This window comes from Chenopodium album, chromosome 5 (genome assembly GCF_948465745.1).
Source record: "Chenopodium album chromosome 5, dcCheAlbu1.1, whole genome shotgun sequence".
Taxonomy (NCBI): domain Eukaryota; kingdom Viridiplantae; phylum Streptophyta; class Magnoliopsida; order Caryophyllales; family Amaranthaceae; genus Chenopodium; species Chenopodium album.
In genome coordinates this window covers 70,176,653-70,198,131 of record NC_137838.1, presented here as the reverse complement: position 1 = coordinate 70,198,131, position 21,479 = coordinate 70,176,653, and the positions used below count along the sequence as shown (strand labels likewise).

Below are 21,479 nucleotides of genomic sequence, written 5' to 3'. Positions count from 1 at the left end.
AGTTTGTTGGGTCCACTTATTTTTTGATGAATTTTTATTTTTTACTTTTTGCTTTGATGATGGAATTTAATGAGATGTATTGACAATAGATCACATACATAAACTTTTAAACATGTGCATTATTTTTTATTGGGTAATGTTATATAAATACACTCTTGGAAATTGTATAAAATTAGGAATTCATGACAAAAACACTCGTAAATCAGTGTAATTGGTGCTTATATTTTTATGATTTCTTAACTTGTTACGATTTTCAAGTATAAATTTAATATTTATATGTAGCCCTAAGGGCTATGTATAACATTTTCCTTTTTTATATGGAATAATTGAACATGTTTTTCTATTGATTTTGTTTATCTATTGTTGATTATTATTGATTTGTTGAGTGAAAGGTTTGTATGATGATAATATGACAAGTAAACAAACCCCGTTTGATTGCTATTGCCCTTATTGTGTAGTGCCCTTCCCGCCATGTACCCATCAACACATCAATGCAATGCAAGACGACTCTCAAGTCTCAACATCACAGCCACCTAATTTTACTACTCCTGTACTACCCATTTCCCCCGGCAATGTGACACTAGAGCTCAAATAATTTCATAAAATACAACTGTTATTTTAAATTAAACATAAACTCTATAAAACCCCCATAATTAAGCTTTCTAGCCAAACACCATCTCGCTTAGCTTTCTTCTCCAAAAAAAAAAAAAAAAAATCCAAGCTAACAAATATGCCTAGTAGCCGCAATCAAATGTCGCTCATCTCCATTACTATCCTCCTCCTCCTCTCCTCCACAATATCAGCCGAAAAATGTCACCCTGACGACAAGAAAACCCTCTTTAAGATCAAAAAAGCCTTCAACAATGCCTACATTTTCGCCTCATGGACTAACGACACAGACTGTTGTCACTGGTACATGGTCAAATGTGACAGAGTCACTCACCGCGTCTACTCCCTTATCGTCGAGAATGACATCTACAATACGGTTTCGGGTCCTATCCCTGATGCGGTGGGTGACCTCCCTCACCTTGAGATCCTCGGATTAGATAGACTCCCTAAGGTAATCGGTCCAATCCCACACGCGATTTCTAAGCTTAAAAACCTAACTTACTTATGGCTTAGCCACAACAACCTCACCGGTCCAATCCCTGACTTTTTTAGTCAACTTCCTAAGTTAACCTGGATCAACCTCTCCGTTAACAAACTCACCGGTCCAATCCCACCTTCGTTATCATCCCTACACAAACTCGACCAACTCGTTTTAGAGCGTAACCAACTCCAAGGACCCATCCCCGAGAGCTTCGGGGAGTTTAAGAATATCCCAAACTTTTACCTTAATTTAGCCAAGAACCAACTTTCGGGACCAATCCCGAGATCTCTAGGAGCGATTAGCTTCATGGGTATAGATCTTTCGAGAAACATGTTTACGGGTGATGCTTCAGTGATTTTTGGGAAGAACAAGGAGGGATTACAATGGATTGATATTTCGAGGAATAAGTTTTCTTTTGATTTTACAAAAGTAAGGTTTCCTAAGAGCTTGGGTAACCTTTTAATGAGTCATAATCAAATATATGGAAGTCTTCCACCTGCATTAGGAAAGTTGCCAATGTTGCGGTTGTTTAATGTGAGTTACAATCGCTTGTGTGATAACATTCCAACCGGAGGCCAGTTGCAACAGTTTGACGAGTACTCATATGCTCATAACAAGTGTTTGTGCGGCTCTCCCTTGCCTCCTTGCAAGTAAAACCCCGGAATTTTAAATTTAGTTGTCATATTGTTGGTTTGAATTACATTGTACTGTTATTATTGTAATGGAATGAGTAAATGTCTCGAATAATCGAGCTATACCTAGTCCAATGGCTATATAATTTTAGTTTAGAGGCTGAATTTAGAATTTGTTGTTCATTTCTTAACAACTTTGTCGTGCTACATGTTGTTACATACTCCCTAGTCCGTACTCTATATAAAATTATGTACATCTTTCATCCTTTGAAATAAGTAAAGTACTCTATTCAATCTTGATGAAAAACATATTGAAAGTTGGAGTTTGGTTATTATGAATTTATGATCATTATATAGATCTAATTCACCTTAAAATCCGTTACTACAAAATCCAAACAAGCTTGAAGCTTCACGTACCTCTTAGGCAATATTCTCTTTCTTTCATATCGAAACATATCTTTAAATTATTTTTGTACGGTTGAAGTTAAATTATTTTTATTCAAAATAAATAATATTTACTGAAATTAATTAAATCAGTTTACTTAAATTCAAATTGTTATTACTAATTAAAACTTAATTATACTAAGTGTCAACTTGTTAAGGGTCTGAGCCACATCCGTCACGGGAGAGTGTAAGTCCACCACTTTACAAGACCAAGAAAGTTCCACCTCAAAATCATATGGCAATGAGGGGAGTAGCCCCTTAGCCTTATATAGTGGCGGTAACTCTTGAATTCTTTTAATGTGGGATTTCATTATCACTTCACTCCCCCTTTAGTCTTTTAGTGTGGGACAAGAGAATGTCCACACGTCGGTTGTTACTGGGCTCAACATGATGTTTTATTACTACCTCCATCATTTTTTAGTTGACACGTATTGATACATATTATTAAATACATCAAGGTAAACATTTTCAAATTATCATGTTTTTATAATTTTTGCTTATTGGTAATGAAAGTTATTAATGATTGAATTTGTACAATAACAAAGGTAACTAAAGAGATGTGTTAACGAAATAGAGGAAAAATACATGCCGAAAACAATAAACTTATTTTAATTGATTATGACTAAACTTAACTTATTTTAAAATAGGAAATTTTGTCTAGAACTACCCTAAAGATAGGGTCATTTGTGAACAACTACCCAATATTTTTTATTTGTTTAGAACTACCCACAAGTTACAAACCGTTTGGGTAACACTACCCATTAACGTTTTCCGTCCAATTAAGATGTTATTGGGCACTTTTTCACTTTTCCCACTAAATTAACTCCCTTAATTACATTTTCTCTTCTCCCTAATTAACTTCCTCTCCATTCTCACTCAATAATCCAAAAGATTATACTCAATCAATTGAACACAAATTCTCAATTATTCAAGTAATGTTTCACACTTTCCTTTTAATTCATTATTTATTGTATTTGTATACAAATTTTAATTGAACGCAATTAACATAATTAGGGTGTAAATTAGGGATTCGGATTAGGGTTTATGGGTTCAAATAAATTTGGGGCCAGGTTTTGATTTCTAGGATTTAGGGGTTTAATTGAGTTCTAGGTTTCACTTATTTTGACTTTGAGATTGAATTCAATTGCACTTTAATTACTAATTGGCCATTGCTGTTGGTAGGATGTCTAATTGGCCATTGTAATTGATAGAATGTCTAAATTTGGGGGTTTTAATTTCTAGGGTTTAGGGGAAGTTAATTAGGGAAGAGGGGGAAGGTAATTAGGGGAAGTTAATTAGGGAAGAGGGAGAAGGTAATTAGGGAAGAGAGATAAGGTAATTAGGGGAGTTAATTAAGTGGAAAAAGTGAAAAAGTGGACCCATTAATGTTTTTTTGGACGGAAAACGTTAATGGATAGTAATATCCAAACTTTTCTTAATTTCTGGGTTGTTCTTGACAAATAAAAAAAAAACGGGTAGTTGTTTACAAATGACCCTATTTTTAGGGTAGTTCTAGACAAAATTTCCTTTAAAATAATATTACTTATTTAAGGTGAACTAAAAACTTTTATAAGAGTTTTTCACTTAAAAAGGTTGGAATTCTAGTACGTTTTATACTAGTCTTAGTTATTAAAGGAGAAATACTTGTACGAAACTAAAAGAAAATACTCGTAGTGCAATTTAATCAATTTGCAATCTTAAACCTTATCCATTTCTTTGCCGTCATTATATCATCATCAGTGGACCAAGGTGATACGAGTACGTATTAGACAACACTTACACACTTTTATTGATGCCGCCATGCCGGACCACCGCGTGTGTTTGTTGAATTGACTAGGAATAATTGAATAGGATAATTATCTATGTATTTTAAATTTATATTTAATTTTGATCTTGTGTACTACAAAGCTGATAGATTAGTATGGAGTTGTCTGAATATATAATAATTTTAATCATAGATGATAATAATAAGTGTTTATTAATATTTTTAAACATCAAATTGGTATAATAATTGAACAAACACAAAGCTCTAAAAATATCAAGTCTATTGTTACTTTAAAGATCTTATGTTGATACAATATTATACTTACATGAGTTCGTTCTAAAAGTATCTATGGACAATTATTATTGTCACTCATAAATAGAATAACGATCTTGCTAACAAGCGTCCCGGGGCGTTAGATAAGGATAAATTATATTGGTTGAAATGGTATTAAGTTAGGAATTCATGACAAAATCACGCGTCGTTCGGTGTAATTAATGTTAATTTTACTCTAATATTTGCACTTTAATTCTCTTATCTAACGCCCCGGGGCGCTCATTAGCTTTTGGCATAGAATAATTATTGGTGTAGACATCCTCCTTCGTACTTTAACAAGCATCATTAAAACTAATTATAACTAAATATATGCATTTTTAAAAGGGTCTAAATTACTTTGCAGTACTTTTCATTTTCATTAAATAAATAGTTTTATTTTTAATTGGCTTAATCCAATCACGGTGAAATTGAAAGTAGTTTCATGTCATCCAAGTATACATAATAAAGTTGCTTGATTTGGACAAACATCATCAGTATAATGTAAACAAGCCAAATTACCCTATAAAAGTGTTTTAGGGGTATGCAGATTAACAGTCTTTAATAATAAAGAACTTGCTAACAGTACATACGATTAATATAATATGCTTTCAATTATTATTAGTGCTATATGTCAACCGATAATTGTATAAATAACCACACATATAGATCCTAGATTCCTAGTGTAAGCCACAAAAAACACTAAAATAAAAATGTCATCATTTGTGCTACTCGTGAGTTTTTTCTTTTATTTCGTTAATAATTTCTCAGAAGGCAAATTTGCATGCCACCCAAATGACAGAAATGCCCTTCTGCAAATAAAATCGCACTTTGTTAACAACGCTTCCACCTTCTCCAACTGGGTTCCAAACACGGAGTGTTGCTACTGGTCTAACGTCGGGTGCGACGAGGATGGCCGAGTGGTCATCCTCGTCGTAAACGACGCAGACGATGTAGTCGGGCAGCTCTCGCCCGCCATCGGTGACCTACGTTACCTACAAGCGTTACGATTTTGGAATCTCCCGAACTTAACGGGGCCAATTCCTAGCACTATTGGTAAACTTACAAAGTTGCTAATCTTGGATATAACCAATAATAGTATGTCCGGACCAATTCCTAAAGAATTAGGAAGGCTAAAGAAACTTGAGCAACTTTTTATTACGTCTAACAAGTTTTCTGGCTCTATTCCTCCGGATTTGTCCCGCCTTTCAAATCTCGTATATCTCCACCTCTTTGGGTACGTTTGACTATTAATAATATTGCATTATTTGAGATTACACTTTTGTTAGATTATTAAATTTATTATTACTTTAAAAAAGTATCATAAAACTAGAGTAACGAATTTGCCTAGGTAATAAATGAGTACATGTCACACTTATTGAATTTTGATATCCACATTTGTGATTTTATATGCAATTTATGCTTAAATATACGTACAACATTTGATTCATAAAATACAATATTAGTGCTTTAAATTTTGATCATTATTTGTGCTTTTCAATTCAAAAGCTCTGTTAGCAAATTTACAAAAGATATCTCACAATATATCTTAGCTCGTTTATACCATCATATATGTACTAGAGCTCCTCGGAAAAAAATAAAATCATTACGAGTATTGTGTAAATTTTGAGGAAATGTAGAAGATATTCTTTAATCTATGTGACAAGTCCATAACTAGTAAAACTTGTCAAGTTGGTAGAATTAGTGCCAACTTTTAGTGGGTGTGACAAGTCCATAACTAGTAAAATCTATCAAGTTGCAAGAAGAATTCGTTCCACCGCTTCAGTTCCTTAGGCTAGTGAGGTTGAGTATTAAATGTTTTAGAAAAAATCGAAGTGCTCATGCAAAAAACTCACACTGCCAAGAGTCACTTTGCCTAAGCTAAGCTTACAATTATACAACTTTGTACAAATAATTTAACTAGGTTTTAAACACAAATTCTTATGTACGTGGTGTGTGACCGGCCATCAGGGATTACTTCATTAGTGTTATATGGGTTACTCGATCAGTGTTACATGGGTTAATTCATCGGTGTTATAGGAGTTACTCATTCACTGTTATAGGGGTTATAATATTCTTTTTCAAGCGACCACATAGCGTGTCGCACGCAAAATGTGCTGATCTTTTAATACCAAAGATTTCATAGAAATTAAAATAGTTTTTATATTAAACTCAATTGTGTTGTAATAAGCATCAAAACCAAAATATATAATATATATGAACAGATTAGTATTATCTATACTAGCCAATTATTGTCTGATGTTACCCCCCAAACCATCACGCTTGACTAGACATCAATGCATGATATTAGTGTAGCCGTGTAAGCGTGAATTTTATGAGATCAAGGTTTGCCTGTCAAAGTTAAGAGTATGTCCACATATATTGGGTATACCATAATTATTTGGAGTTTTGCCTCATTTATAAACTAAATCTTGACATAAATAATATCATGAGAGTGCAATAATATAACTTGTTTATCGACTGTACCATGTGTGCACATCAACGTTCTACGTTCAACAGTCAACCCCACTTACCCACCATCCTAATCCTATCTCAAGTCCCAACTGTACGCTTCTAGACACCCGCCAAGCCACCATTGTCACATTATTAATCATCATGTCTGTCCATAATCCCCTAGCTAGCACAATCGTAACTAATGTACTGTTTAATTCACCTAATCACGTTATTTTCACTTATTTCAGCTTTAATAGTCTGGATAAAATAAGTTCAAATTGTTGGAAAAAAGAAAGCAAAACTAGAATAGGAACGTTGAATTAAGCTAATGCTATTCTCATTCCAATAAACTAATAACAAATCATGCCTTATATAGGCTACAAAATAACTGTCAAAATAAACCAAAAGCAAATAATTAGCATGCAAGCCTAATTACGTGGGTTGTTGTTGTTGATACTTGATAGTGCCCATAATTCTAGCCCACTACTATCACTACTAACTTACTAGTTTGACTAAGTAAAAACAATATTAAAACTAAATATCTAATTAACTAACTTTGAAGCACTAACTTTAACACAAATAAATTTTTATCTTATGAGGTATATACTGTATTATATTGTTTACATATATTATTACTTTAACTATTATCAGGAACAAGCTAACCGGCTCAATTCCAGCAAGCTTTGGATCATTCAACACCAATCTAAGTCTCCTACTATACAATAACCAATTATCTGGTCCAATTCCGAAGTCATTAGGTCAGGCAAAGCTCTCAAAACTAAGCGTATCAAATAATCAACTCTCAGGCGATGCATCTTTCTTGTTTGGGAGCGATAAGTCAGTACTCACCGACGTATCACTAAGGAATAACAAGTTTAAGTTTGATTTTAGCAACGTGGACTTGCCCCAAGGTCTAAGAAGTCTTGACATTGCTCATAACATGATATATGGATCACTTCCGAAACGACTCGGCCAACTTCCGTTGCAGTCGATTGATGTGAGCTATAACAAACTTTGTGGCAAGATCCCAACAGGACGACGTTTAAAGACGTTTAGCCCTTCCCTCTTTGCCCACAACAAATGTTTATGTGGTGCTCCTTTACCCCCTTGTAAATAATTCTATAGATGATTGGGTTAGTAATTTGGGTGAACGAGTTGTCTTTGTGTTTTAATATATTTGGGTTTGCCCTTAAATAAGGTCTTGGGCCTCAAGAAAGGCCCAATTTTTATTAGATGGGCACTTTTTTTTTTGGTACAAACCCTTTGAATCTTTTATTGTATATTTGTATTTTTGTTTGGAAAAATTGATAGGAATAATTCCAACTTTGTTTGATTCGTCCAAAATAATCCCATCTTTTGATTATTTTTTTAATAATCCGAACTTTGATATGAATTTGCTTTCAATGGTCGCTAGTGAATAACCTGATGAATAGGTAATTTTTTTAAAAAATATGTTTTATGTACACGTGTCATAGCATGATTAGTAAAAAACTAAAAACAAGTTTAATTTTACATTAAATTTAAATTATTGATTTAATTGTTTAATTAATTAATTTTTAAAAAATCACCAACGCAACAACCGCCGCCCCTAGCCCAGCTTGGCCCCACAGCCGACGGCCGACGCCTTGCTGAGCACCTTGGCTAGTCGGCGACTCGGCGCCCATCACACTAGCTCATTTCCCCCTCCCTCGCCAGCGAATCTTACCTCACTCCTCTCCCCATCCAGTTTGGTTTTTCTTGGTTGTTTAACATAGGCTTCATGCTGTATTTTTAGGGTAGTTTTGAGTCTGATTAAAGGTTTAGGGGGCCGACAAATAGGGGACAACGATCGTTTCGGGGAGGAAGGGGCGTTTATGCCGCAGAGGGTCGAGGAGGGGGAAATGGGAGGAGGGCAACGTGCGTACGTTGGGGTGGGGAAATTTGGGGAGTAGGGGTTGTTCGTGGGAAGGGGAAAGGTGGTCAAGCTTCACCAACAGGGGAGGGGTTATTTGCGCCGGCGAGATCCTCCAGCCGGGGTGTGGGTCAGGTGCCGACAGACGAGAGGCGTTGGTGGCAGCGGTGGCTTGGCTGGGCTGGTACGGTGGAGGTCGTTTTATTTTTTAAATATTCTTTTACAGTTTTTTAAATTGTTTTTCTAAATTTTTAATTTATTTTTTTTACCAATCACATCTTGATACATGTCAGTTGACTTGTTATAACAAGTTTTATAACCGGTTGGGACCATTAGAAGCAAATTCATATAAAAGTTTGGATTATTAATAAATAATCAAAAGTAGAGATTATTTTGAGCGAATCGAGCAAAATTGGGATTATTTCTGTCAATTTTCCTTTTTGTTTTGTAATTTTACATTATCAATATACTTCCTCTATTGTTTTTTTAAGTGCAACACTTTTATAAACACCTTCTATATATTGCCTCAATATCCCTTTTTTACTTTTTAATTATTAGTTTCTCTATTACATCACTTACTTTTAAATAAATTATTCATGAATTTTCTCTTTTTTTTTTATAACAAACCCCACTTATATACTTCTTCTATTCTTTGTTAGTTGACACCTTTTGTTAATCATCTTTATCAACACACAATTTTAGCGATTAATAAATAGCTCAAATTATCAACATTATAAAATTATAAAAAAAAGTGAATATTAATAAAAGCTACATTGAAATAATTTAAACAAGATAGTTTATAACATATCAAGGGGAACTGGGAAGTATAACCTATGTTTCATGAAGATGAAATTTAAAACTTTGATTGTGTTTAGTAATTACTACATACGTATGGATTTGGATTAAAGGAAAACAATGTCATATGAATTCTAGTTGGATGCTTGATTGTTGGAAATAGTAATGCAAACGGATGACTCGCGCCCGATCGGGTGGAGGTGGTCAAGGAAAAATAGGGAACTCTTGCGCCCGATCGGGCGGGCTTCGCCCGACCGGGCGACGGACAAGAGTTTTTCTACGAGAACTCTCGCGCCCGACCGGGCGGCGGACTCAATTTTTTGACGAGCCCGATCGGGCGGCTGACAGGGTAAAGTCGTATCCCCTAATAAAAAATAATTACCTAAATCACTAACTAAGGTAGATAGGCAAGTAGGGTCGAACTCCACAGGGAAACAGGTCTTTTTAATTCTAATTAATTATTATACTCTAAATTATCTAAGTAACCAATATTTTTAAGTATGAATTCTATACTATGAAGAATAAGTTTAGGGAGAAAACAATCAATAATAAGGGAACCTAGGGTCACAGGTTCACCAATAATTAATATTCCGGGATAGAACGAATTAATTACTAATTAACAATGCACAGATAACATGATTAACAGGCTCTCGCAATTTATTAATCAGCATAGATCTAACAGGCTCTCGCAATTTACTAGACCTAAGTTCCTATTAAAAATAGTCTTTAATATTAAATCAACATCTGCTCGATTCATCAATTCAATATTGCTAAACATTCACAATCAAATTACATCTGCTCGATTCATAATCTAATTGCAAAGAATTAAAACAATTCAATAGGAAATTATCATGCAATATCAATAATCAATAATAACAAATTATCCCTTCACATTAATTATGGATCCCCAAAAACCCTAGAATTAAACTACTCACTAATCATCATAACTAAACCAATCAAATAAATAATTAAAAGCATAAACAAGAAAACAATTAAAATAGCTGAAATTAAAAAGGGAAGAAATTGTACCAAAGTAAATATGGAATTAAAGGAAGTATTAAGAACAAGAGTTTAGAGAGAATTTAAGAGAGAGAAAAATACTAAGTAGAGAGAGAAAGTCTAAGAAAAAAGGTCATACTAAGAATTTAATTAAGAGGAGAGAGAAAGAAAAATTAGAGAGAGAAAAAAGAAAAGAAACTAAAACTAAAACTAAACTAATCTAAAAACTAATTGAGGAAAAGCTAAACAAACTAAAACTAAACTCCAGCACACCCCCCTCCACGTACTATTCCTACCTCCTTAAATAAGAAAAGAAATAGGATTTTTAATCCAAGTTAACTTCTTCTAATTCCCACTCAAAATCAATGATGTGGGAATTTGGAGCAAACCAACGAAGTAGCCCAAGGAGTTCGCAGGCCCAATAGCAATTAGAAAGCCTCATAGCCGCCTGATTAAGCAACTCTTGCACTTGGGCCTTAGAGTTTCTAAGTCCAAATTCCTTCACTTGTTGATCCGTATTTATTGTTGCAAATATGGACCTTTTCCACTTAATCGAGCCCTTAATCACCGAACTAAGTTTCTTTAACTCGGTCTTGGGCTTTAAATATACGGTCATAAAACACGATTCAACTCTAATATCTTTGTAGTGGCTAATAATCTCGGAAATTGTCATAAATTTGCAAATTCCTACAAAAATATACCAACTCTACAAAAACACTAGAAAACATATATTAGTAATAAAAATAGCTCCGTAGAGCTCAAATAAGCATAAATATGACCGTGAGACGGGGAATAAAAATATATACTTCCTCCGTTTTCTTTTACTTGCAACACACCTTTTAGGCACGCAGTTTTAGGAGATGATTAGTGAGGATAAACGAGCGATTTTATCAATATAATTTTTACACGAAGATTAGAATAGGGTTAAGTATCATTTGTAAAAATTATAATGAATAATTTATCCGTTTACATTACATAAACCCGACCTCAAAACACGTGCCACAAGGCTGTGTTGCAAGTAAAAAGAAACGGAGGAAGTATATAATAGACTCATCAGCAGCTTCGCCCGATGGCTCGCCCAGAATGGGGATTTCAGATCGCCCGACCGGGCGCGACACTAGGTCTGGAGAAACTTAATCTCGCTCCCGATCGGGCGGCAACTCGCCCGATCGGGCCCGCCTTTTTCCTAGGTCGGTTTGCTTTGCGTGTTTCCTTTTCCGGGACTCATATAAATACGAGTCTTGATTTTTCATGTGATTATTCACTTTTTAGCCGAAAACACAAACCTACCTTTTGAGATCTGAACAGTTCTTGAGCAATTCCACTCTTCGAGTTCGGGTGCACGGATTACGAAGAGAGTTGCGTTAACCTTGGGGGGTCGTGCGTCACTAGGAAACTTGTACCGGTGGTGGCGTATTTCGCTTCTAAGGCAGTGGATTTTGTTCCACGGCGCGACTGTGAGTTTGAGATCTTCAATCAAGTATTTTCCCTTTCATCTTCTCTATTTTGTTATTGGAATCAACAGGTATTTTACCAACATTGATAATTTCTGTTGTTAACATATCAAAGGTTTATACGAGTATAATTTATGTAAAATGTGTAAATAAAGATAATAAACGTTCAATGTTATTATACACTTTAGACCATGCGAAACTTAAGTATGAAGTACTTGAGTACTTGTATATATTAAGGCAAGTAGTGGAAAATATAAAAGTAAATCTAGAACAAGTAGTAGATTGAGACGAATATAGTTATATTCATCATAATATATTGAAATTTTCAACCATATAAATCTACAAATTAAATCAATGGAACACGATAATATACAAATAAAGCACAGGAGCCGCCATTATTGAATTATATGAAAGACGAAATTCACCAAATTAAATAAATTTACATATATCAAAATTAATAAGTTTATCTTCCTAAACCGGTTCACTTGCAAGCCGGGAGCGGACCGCCACAAAGGCACTTGTTATTTCCAAAAGAATCAACCCCAAACCGGGTCAACCATTTTCCGGTTGGAACCGGTCCACAAAGCTGGTTGGAGCTCACATTAAAAACTTGTAAGGGTAACTGAGAAAGTTGTCTTGGTAGTGAACCATATATCATGTTATGGCTAACATCAAGACCTTGTAACCTTGAGCTAAATACCACGTTAGATAAGTCAAATGAGAATGCATTGTTTTTCAAGTATATTAAAATTAGTTTTGGATTTCTAAATAAAAATGAAGCATCCCCCGTGAACCGGTTGTTCGAAAGGTCTAGCCAGCTAAATCCGGCTTGGCTTAATGATTTTGGGATTGGGCCGGAGAGGTTATTATCGCTGACTTGTATGGCTAGGTTTTTAAATGAACTGAAGCTCTCGGGGATTGAACCGGAGAGCTGGTTTTTTTGTAGGGTGAGTTTTTGGAGATTGGGGATACGAGATAGAGAGGCAGGGATTAGACCATTGAATTTGTTCTCTGATAAGTCAAGGATATTTAATTTTTTAAGCCGGTATAGAGATTGTGGGATTGAACCGGTTAAGTTATTTCGGAAAAACTCGAGGTCTTGAAGGTTAACAAGATTTGAAATAGATGATGGAATAGGCCCAGTTAAACCAGGCATATCATTTAAGTAAAGGACCTCAAGACCAGTCAGCTGACCGATAATTGGAGGAATCTGCCCGATGAGCTCATTGTTCTGACCGATGGTTAGGTAGTTAACCCGATTAGTTTGGTTATCACACCCAACGTTGTACCAAGTCTTACAACAATCAGTGTTGGGCTGCCATGAGGAGAAAAAAGTGGTGTTTGGGCCTAATTGGGCTTTAATTTCTAGAAGGGCATTTTTGTCATTTGGGTGGCAGAGTTCCGCTGCTAGAGAAAGAGTGAACAAAGAGGTGGTGATGAGAAGAGACAATAGAAAGAGAGAGATATTCAATTGAGATTTCATTTTGTGTTGTTTTGTATGAATGTCAAAGTAAGGTTATTTTTTTGAGTTGGTGTATAATGAATTTTTATTGTGTAATTTATAGGCATTCATAGCGTACTTTGGGTTTACGTACTTTGACTGAAATGTAATTGAAGAATTAGTCAATCAACATAAATAAATAAGGATATGGCTTTTTCTTGGTCAAATTGGTGTTCTCTCAACTTCGCATGTAGTTTCCATCTGGATTTAAGATTATTATCGGATAAAATAAGTATGCTTTGTATATTACTCTTACTAGGAGCGTAGATTTAAAACTGCATGCATGAAGTGTCATGTTTTTGAATATGCTCCATAGATCTCCACCGTCAGGACCGTCTTAAATCTTTTTGAGGCATATGCTTCGTCATAATTTTTACTTAATTCAATTAAAAAGTATTGGAAATTATCTACAGAGTAAGCAATATTTCAGTATTTTTTTTTTTTTTTTTTTTTTTTTTTTGTAATTTCAATTATTAATTTTAGAGGAAACTTTTGGTAGATTGATTATACACCAACAAAAAAAAAAGAAATTAGTTTGTGACAACATATATATAGATAAGGTGGAGATTTTACAAGAAATTATTAGTCTTAGTATTTCTATAAGGAAATAACACTAAAAAAAAAAAAAAAAAAAAAAACCGAACACCTCCTAAAATATTTACTTTAACACCGGAAAAAAAAATTTAAAAATTGAATTTTATCACCAGTTAACGGTTTCCGTCCAAACAATCTATTAAGTGAATTCTATAGCATGTGTCTCCATTATATGCAGAAAATAATCCCCACTTTTGAGGCATTTGCGATAAATAATCCCACTTTTAGGATTTTTTTTTTTTTAATTATCCCACCTTTATACCCAATCCGCTGAAAATGGGCCCAGCCGGTCATGTAACCAGTTGTAACAAGTTACATGACACGTGACGGCTTGTGATTGGTCAAAAAATAAAAATAAAATGAAATATTTTTTTTAAATTAGATTTTTTTAAATAAAAAAATATATAATTAAAAAACCAAACCCACCAATTCAAGCCAACATCCCCGCCCTTGAGTCTGATCCCCTGCCCCGCCGTCTCCGACCACCTAACCCTCAGCCACGACGCCGGCGACAACGCCAGACCCCTCTGCCTCCCCTGAACCACCTGAACAACCAACCCCCTCCCTCACACGAAACCCAGGCATCAATTAAACCACCGTCGCGATTCCGGGCGCCAAAACCACCAGCACGCCTCCCTCCCCTTCCTCGTCCCGATTTCTGTCACAATTCTGGCCTTCTTCTTCTGGGGTCTGGTTTGGTGGGTTTCGATTTTTCGAAATCCCACCTTTGGGGTTGGGTTGGCTGGGGTGGGATCCTGGTCGTCGGCGCGGTGGTTTCTTGGTGATGGTGGTTTCGAGGCTAGAGTGGTGGTTTCGGTGGGTTTGGGTGTGTGGGGATGGTGGTGGCTGAAACTTAAGTGGTGTTGGTTTTTTTTTTCTCTTTCCCCAGTTTATGGTCAACCAGGACCATTTTCAGCGGATTGGGTATAAAGGTGGGATTATTAAAAAAAAATCCTAAAAGAGGGATTATTAATCGTGGCGCTCAAAGGTGGGATTATTCCCACTAATTTTTCCATATTTATATTAATGAAATCTTAAACCTCAAGTGTTACCTTGCTTTTATGCTTGTTTGTTGTTAGACCTTTATAGATATTGTGTCTTACTTGCATATTAGCACCCCTCCAACCCAACTTGATGCACTAAGAACTCATGGTTCGGACCCGCTTGTGCCCGCCTTGAAGTATCGGCCGCCACAAGCCCCGACCACTCGCACTCCGTCGCCCAAATAGATGAGAGTGCTCCATCCTGTGATTAATTGCCCGCTTATGTTGCTTTGTGCTCACAAGCCCCTCTTTCACTCAAGGCTAGCTTTCTTGCCGCCAAAAGGCTAGAGCGTGCCGCACGTTTCGGGTTCAAACTCCCAAACTATGACAATAAAGAATTTAATAAAAAAAAAAAAATCCTAAAACTACCTTGCGCTCCATCCCCACCACCTCCACCATCTTCTCCACCCTCACCCAGCGCAGCTGCCACCACATCTTCTCCCCCACCCTTTAGTCCTTTACCAGACCCACCTGAACCCTCCCCCCCCCCCCCTCCCTCGGCCCTAAACCACCCCAACACCGCCAGATTCCCAAACCGCAACCCTTCATCCCCAAAAATGGCTGCGAGTTCGGCCACTAGTGGCCTTGACCGAAATCGGCCTTTTTGATGAAGAACGGTTGCAGTTTGGTGGTTTTGGGGCGGTTTAGGGCTGCGTGAAAAGGAGGGGGAGGGTTCAGGTGGGTTCGGGTTTAGGCCGGGGAGTGGATGTGCCGGCGTTGGATCTGTTGTTGGCGGTTGCGCTTAGCAAGGGCATAGTAAAGGGTGGCAATGGTGGGGTGGTGATAGGCCTAGGGTGGTTGGGTATTTTAGGGTTTTTAATATTTTTGTTTTTAATAAATTTAGTTTTTGAACCAATAAAAAACCGACACGTGACTTTATGTCCCCACTTAACGGATTCTCAAACGGAATCAGTTAAGAGGTGGTAAAAAAAATATGAATTGATTTTTTTTTTTTTTTTTTTTTTTTTTTGGTGTTCAAAACCATTTTCGAGATTTTTTTTGGGTGTTAAAATACAAAATTTCCTTTCTAAAAAAAAACCAACTTAGCTACCACAGATTTCACTAATATCACTCATGATCAAAAGTTATACTTAATAGAATTCCAAATTTTGGGTACAAATTTTTACCTACACCCCACGGCAGGGAACAAAACCTGCACCCCCCCCCCACCCTCCGCGCGTGCCTCACTCCTGCCCTTTTTCATTTATGAATTTCCTGCAAATTTTTATAACATGTTCATTTTTGCAATGGTAAATGTTCATTTATGTATCATTAGATGTTCATTTTTATAACAAGGAGTTTATTGTTCAGATTAATATAGTTTCCGAATTGAATTCTAAGAATTTTCTATTAAAAAAAGGAGAGAAAATTTATTTATATAGATTACTGCGTTCAAATCATTTTTATTGTAAGAAGCATTGCATCATCTAATGTTCATTTTTGTGTATTCGCGTTTCAACAAATGTTCATTTTTGTATCATCAAATGTTCATTTCAAGAGTTATGTGTAAGTTTCATAGTAAGATGTATAGTATATAAATACATACGTCTTAGAATTCTATTTATTTAAATAAAACGTTGTTAAAAAATAATTTCCAATATAAAATACATTTAATTTAATTACAATAATAATAACGCATTTCTATATAACTATACTATTACATGTAATAATTGTCTCATAAACATGAAAGTGAACCAAATGTACATATATATGTGTCTTGTTAAATGAGCTTCTTTGTTACATTTGATACAATAAAGTATACATATGTGTATCCTCCTTGTTGCACCTCTAATATATATATGTGTGTTTTCCATGAAATATATAATATGAGCATAATATATTTATCGCCTTCGGCTTCCTTACGTGATTATCATGTACAATAAGAGATCGATCAATGTTATAAAAATAAAAAAATAAAAAATTATAACAACACATTCCAAACAAAAGTACGTTAAATCTAAGGATTCAAATTGAACTTTTACGCATTAATAATAATTGCAAATTCAGAAATGAACACAATATAAATATATAAAAATATTTCAATATGAAAATGAAAACGTAAATCTAAATGAACATTTATTAAATTCTAAATGAACATGTATTAAATTATAAATGAACATTTATTAATATGAAAAAGAACATATATAAAAAAAAATAATAATAATAAAATTCAAATGAATATCTATAAATGTAAATGACCATTAAAAATAATAATTCAATATGTCAAAACACAACTTAATATGTATTGATATTAAATGTGGATAAATACCATAAGATTAAATCTATCTATACTTAGTATTTAAAAACTCAAACCAAAAAGACATGTGTCCTCATCCTATTACACTTCTTCATCTTCTTTTCTAAGCCCATGTGCCACATGTCATCTTATATGTTTAATTTTATTTATTACAATATCTTTCTTCACTCTTTCATTAAACCCTTCATCTTCATCTCCCATCTTCAATTCAACCTTTTCCTTTTCTTATTTAATTTTAGTTCCCCTCACCTTCTTTTTTACAAAGCTTCATTTTGAATCAAAGTCTAAAAAGATAAATTTCTTTAATCATGGTTTTTGTTACACATTACACCCATACTAATTTATTGATATTTCCTCACTCATCTCTCAATACAATTATCTATGAACAACTCGTGCATTGCACGAGACAGAAGGCTAGTTATATTTTAAAATAGAATCATCAAAGGTTTATGATGAATGAACAATAGGTTATTTATTTTTGACATGTGAATGAACGTACATTAGTATATGTGTGAATATAAACGTATCCAAATGAACATCTTTGTATCAAATTCGAATAATCATCTATCAATATTAGAGCTAAATGTATGTAATATAATATTCAAATGACGTTCATGAGTATATAATTTAACACAAACTTTAAAAAAAAATCGGGTGTACAATAATTATTGTACATCCACTATAAAGATAGACTAGATTGATTAAAAGTTACCCCTAAAATAAATAAAAGTTACCCTAATATGCATAAAAGTAATCCAATACAAATAAAAATTATTAGTAAAGAATCACATTTTAAATTACTAAAAATCAATTATTAATGATTAAATGTAATTAAATTACCATTATAAAACTTTTCTTATTGTCTATTTATATAAAAATTGTATTATGTTAAAAGTTACCCAAAAAAAGGCAAAAAGTTACCCTAAAATTAGGTAAAAGTTACCCTTGTACTGCTCGATGTACAGTAAAATTAGTGTAAACCGGGTGTATACAAAAGTTTTTGATTGGAAATTCTTACTCACTCAATTTTTTTAAATGAATCACTTGTATTTATTCAAAGTTTTAGGAGAGTTTATCTGTTTTAATATCATATCACATAAAAAATACACTTCGTATATATTACATCCCTACATTTTTAAAAGTATAACCAAACACTAATGAATAATGCAATGTTAATACAAGTATGCCCATTAAAATGTTAATTTACATATTTACCCTTTTATTATATTTATTGAGTTAATATTATATATTCTTGGATCATGTACTCCATACTAATTATGATTGAGTTATTTTTCCTACATCATATGTTATTTTGCTTAAAGTGTTATTTTGCTAAAACATTATGTAATTTACTTAGTTACTTCAACATGTATAAAAAAAGCACGTACCGATAGTTAGCTCCAGGCAAACCCTAGGGGCCGCAATGAATTGGAAGGTAAGTGATTTTATTGATAGGGAAACAGCTTCATGGAAGGTTGGGAAGATAAGAGAATGCTTTGATTGGGAAAGCGCAAGGTCCATTTTATCAATGGAACTCCCCTCCTCCACTAAGGATGACTTCATTTACTGGAAGTTTCACCCATCGGGAAGATATACGGTCAAAACGGGCTACTACTTCCTAATGCAAAAAGATGATTCGAATGGAGGGGTACTTCACAACGATAGGGACAAAATCATTATAAAGCTTATATGGAGGATGAACATCCAACCAAAATGGAAGTTATTTTTGTGGAAGCTTTACCATAATGGATTTGCAGTCAAGGTGAATTTAGCCAGCAGGGGTATCCAAATAGATGATTCATGTGGCTATTGTGGGGTGGAGGCGGAAGACGGCCAACACCTTTTTAGGTTTTGTATTCTAGCAAAAGAGGTCTGGGGAAATAGTTCCCTAGCAATTTGCTCTGATTTTGATGGGTTCGATTCTCTGAGAGAATGGATCCAATCTTTTATCCTGCTGTTCAATAGCGAAGATGTTAAGAATAGTACCCATATGGCTATGTTTATTGCAATCTTATGGGGACTTTGGAAAACGAGGAATGTAAGGTGTTTCAATGGTACAAATGGAGGAGCAAGCTTGGCCACAAAATTCATTAACCAAGCAATGCATAATCATGAGACCTTCATTCATAGTGAAAATCAGCATTATGATAATGCAGATGAGGTAAGGAAAGGCCCTGTTCTTCCACCTGGGTTTAATCATGTCCAACTAGGTCAAGAAAGATAAGGATTTGACACCTTCCTGGTCGGAGTGGATGGATCTTGGGATAAAAGGACCAAGAGGGCTGGGATTGGATGGTCAGTATTGGGAGATGGTGTTGAAGGAACCAGAGATGGAGGAGGAAGATATGGAACTGCAAATTCAGCACTACAGTGTGAAGCTTGGGCATGTTTGGAAGCGATGAAATGGGCTAGAGCCAAGGGCAAACAGGGACTCCTTGTCCTTTCGGACTCTACATCCCTCATCAACAACCTTCAAGACCGCATAGGTAAGGATATTGAGATTTCGTGGACGGTAAATGAGATAAAAGAGGTGGGTGCCCCTTCAAAAGATGCACCATCCTAAAGGTTACGGGAGACCAGGTCAAACGGGCACACGATATCGCTAGAAACTTCCGTCTCAATATGCTTAATCTTATTTAGTTTGATTGTTCCTTTGCTCTTGTCAAAAAAATAAAAAAAAAAATAAATAAAGAATATAAAAAAAAATGCAAGTATAAAATAACATGTACTTATTTCAAAATAACATATATATAAATTAAAATAATTAGAAGTTAACATCAAAATAACATAAAATTCTATTGATATGTCTATTTTATATAGTATTTTACCCCCATCCCGTGGTCATTATTAGTAGTGTTTTTGGCTCTTTCAGGCCACTTTTATTACTAATATGTGTTTTCTAGTGTTTTCGTAGTTTTGGTTGAGTTTTGCAGGGAATTGCACCTTTGGAGCATTTTCCCGGGATTTTTATGAAGCAACTACGAGCATTGGAGGAACGCGACCACTTTTGGAGCCCAAAATCGGTGAGAGCCGGTGACTAAGGGCTCGGTAATTTGGATCACGAGGCATTTGGACCATGTATTCGAGACCCGAGAGGAAATATGGATTGGGCCGAGAAATCTAGCCCAATCGAAGTCCAAGCCTCGAAGAAGAAGACCGGACCCGATCGGGCAAGCATATGCCCGATCGGGCGAGATGCATGCTGGTGCGTGGCCCAAGGCGCGCCCGATCGTGCGAGGCTTAGCACGATCGGGCGGGGCTATGAGAAGACATGAGCGAGCAAAAAGGCGCGCCCGATCGGGCGGCCTCTAGCCCGATCGGGCGCGTGTTTCTGGAGAACCATTTTTGACGAGCAATTAGTTTCTAATTAGGAGTTGTTTTAGTTTTGTTTTTTTATACGTTTTGTGCGGAATAATTAGGGGTCTCTTCTCTTAGACCTCTTCTTCTTCTCTTAATTCTTCTTCCTTAGACTTCCTCTCTCTACTTAGACTTCTCTCTCTAAACTCTCTCTCTAAACCTTTGTTTTTATTTCTTTGATTAATTCCAGATTATTTTGGTAACGATTTCTCTTCCATTAATCTTAGTTATTTATTTTATTTCTTTCATCATGATTTATTTTATTATTTTGATTAGTTTAGTTTTTATTATGTGTGAGTAGTTTAATTTCTAGGGTTTATGGGGATCTAATAAATAATATGAAGGGGTAAATTATTGTTGTTGATTATCAATGCTAGATTAATTTCCTATTGATTGATTTAATGCTCTGTGACTAGATTAGGCCTATCTTTTATGCATGAGTTTGACAATATTGATTCAAGAATCGAGAGATGAGAATTAATGTTTAGGTCTGGTTTCAATAGGCAAGTTAATTTATAAATGGTTAAGTCAAGATTCGAGAGATGAGATTTAATACCGGTAAATTAATTGTGTGATTGTAATACGTAGTGTGAGCCCTTTACAATCTGGTTAATTGATGCATTGATGATTGACTATTATTGATTATTGGTATTGCATGATAATTTCTTATTGGATTGTTTTAATGTTTTACAATTGCGGCTTGTAAAAGTATAGCAATATTAAATTGATGAATCGAGCAGATGTTAATTTGATATTAAAGGCTATTTTCAATAAGAACTTAGATCTAATAAATTGCGAGAGCCTGTTAGATTTATGTTGATTAATAAATTGCGAGAGCCTGTTAATCATGTTAATTATGCCATGTCAATGATTGATTAACCTGTTTTACCCTGG

The 21,479-nt window shown here is 34.9% G+C and overlaps 3 protein-coding genes across 3 annotated transcripts; 2 read left to right on the top strand and 1 right to left on the bottom strand.

Moving 5' to 3' along the window:
• The first annotated feature begins 622 nt into the window (after positions 1-622).
• Positions 623-2,018, top strand: LOC145630951 (polygalacturonase inhibitor 1-like). Its single transcript, XM_081683073.1, has one exon. It carries the CDS (start codon positions 731-733, stop codon positions 1,742-1,744), a length of 1,014 nt encoding a protein of 337 aa, XP_081539199.1. The 5' UTR covers positions 623-730; the 3' UTR covers positions 1,745-2,018.
• A 2,924-nt stretch (positions 2,019-4,942) lies between these two features.
• LOC145630950 (leucine-rich repeat protein FLOR 1-like) lies at positions 4,943-7,991 on the top strand. The gene is made up of 2 exons (XM_081683072.1): positions 4,943-5,477; positions 7,346-7,991. Exons 1-2 carry the CDS (start codon positions 4,954-4,956, stop codon positions 7,809-7,811), a joined length of 990 nt encoding a protein of 329 aa, XP_081539198.1. The 5' UTR covers positions 4,943-4,953; the 3' UTR covers positions 7,812-7,991.
• A 4,209-nt stretch (positions 7,992-12,200) lies between these two features.
• On the bottom strand, positions 12,201-13,316 carry LOC145633082 (uncharacterized). The gene has a single exon (XM_081685377.1). The coding sequence runs from the start codon at positions 13,314-13,316 to the stop codon at positions 12,315-12,317; it is 1,002 nt and encodes a 333-aa protein (XP_081541503.1). The 3' UTR covers positions 12,201-12,314.
• Positions 13,317-21,479: the final 8,163 nt, after the last annotated feature.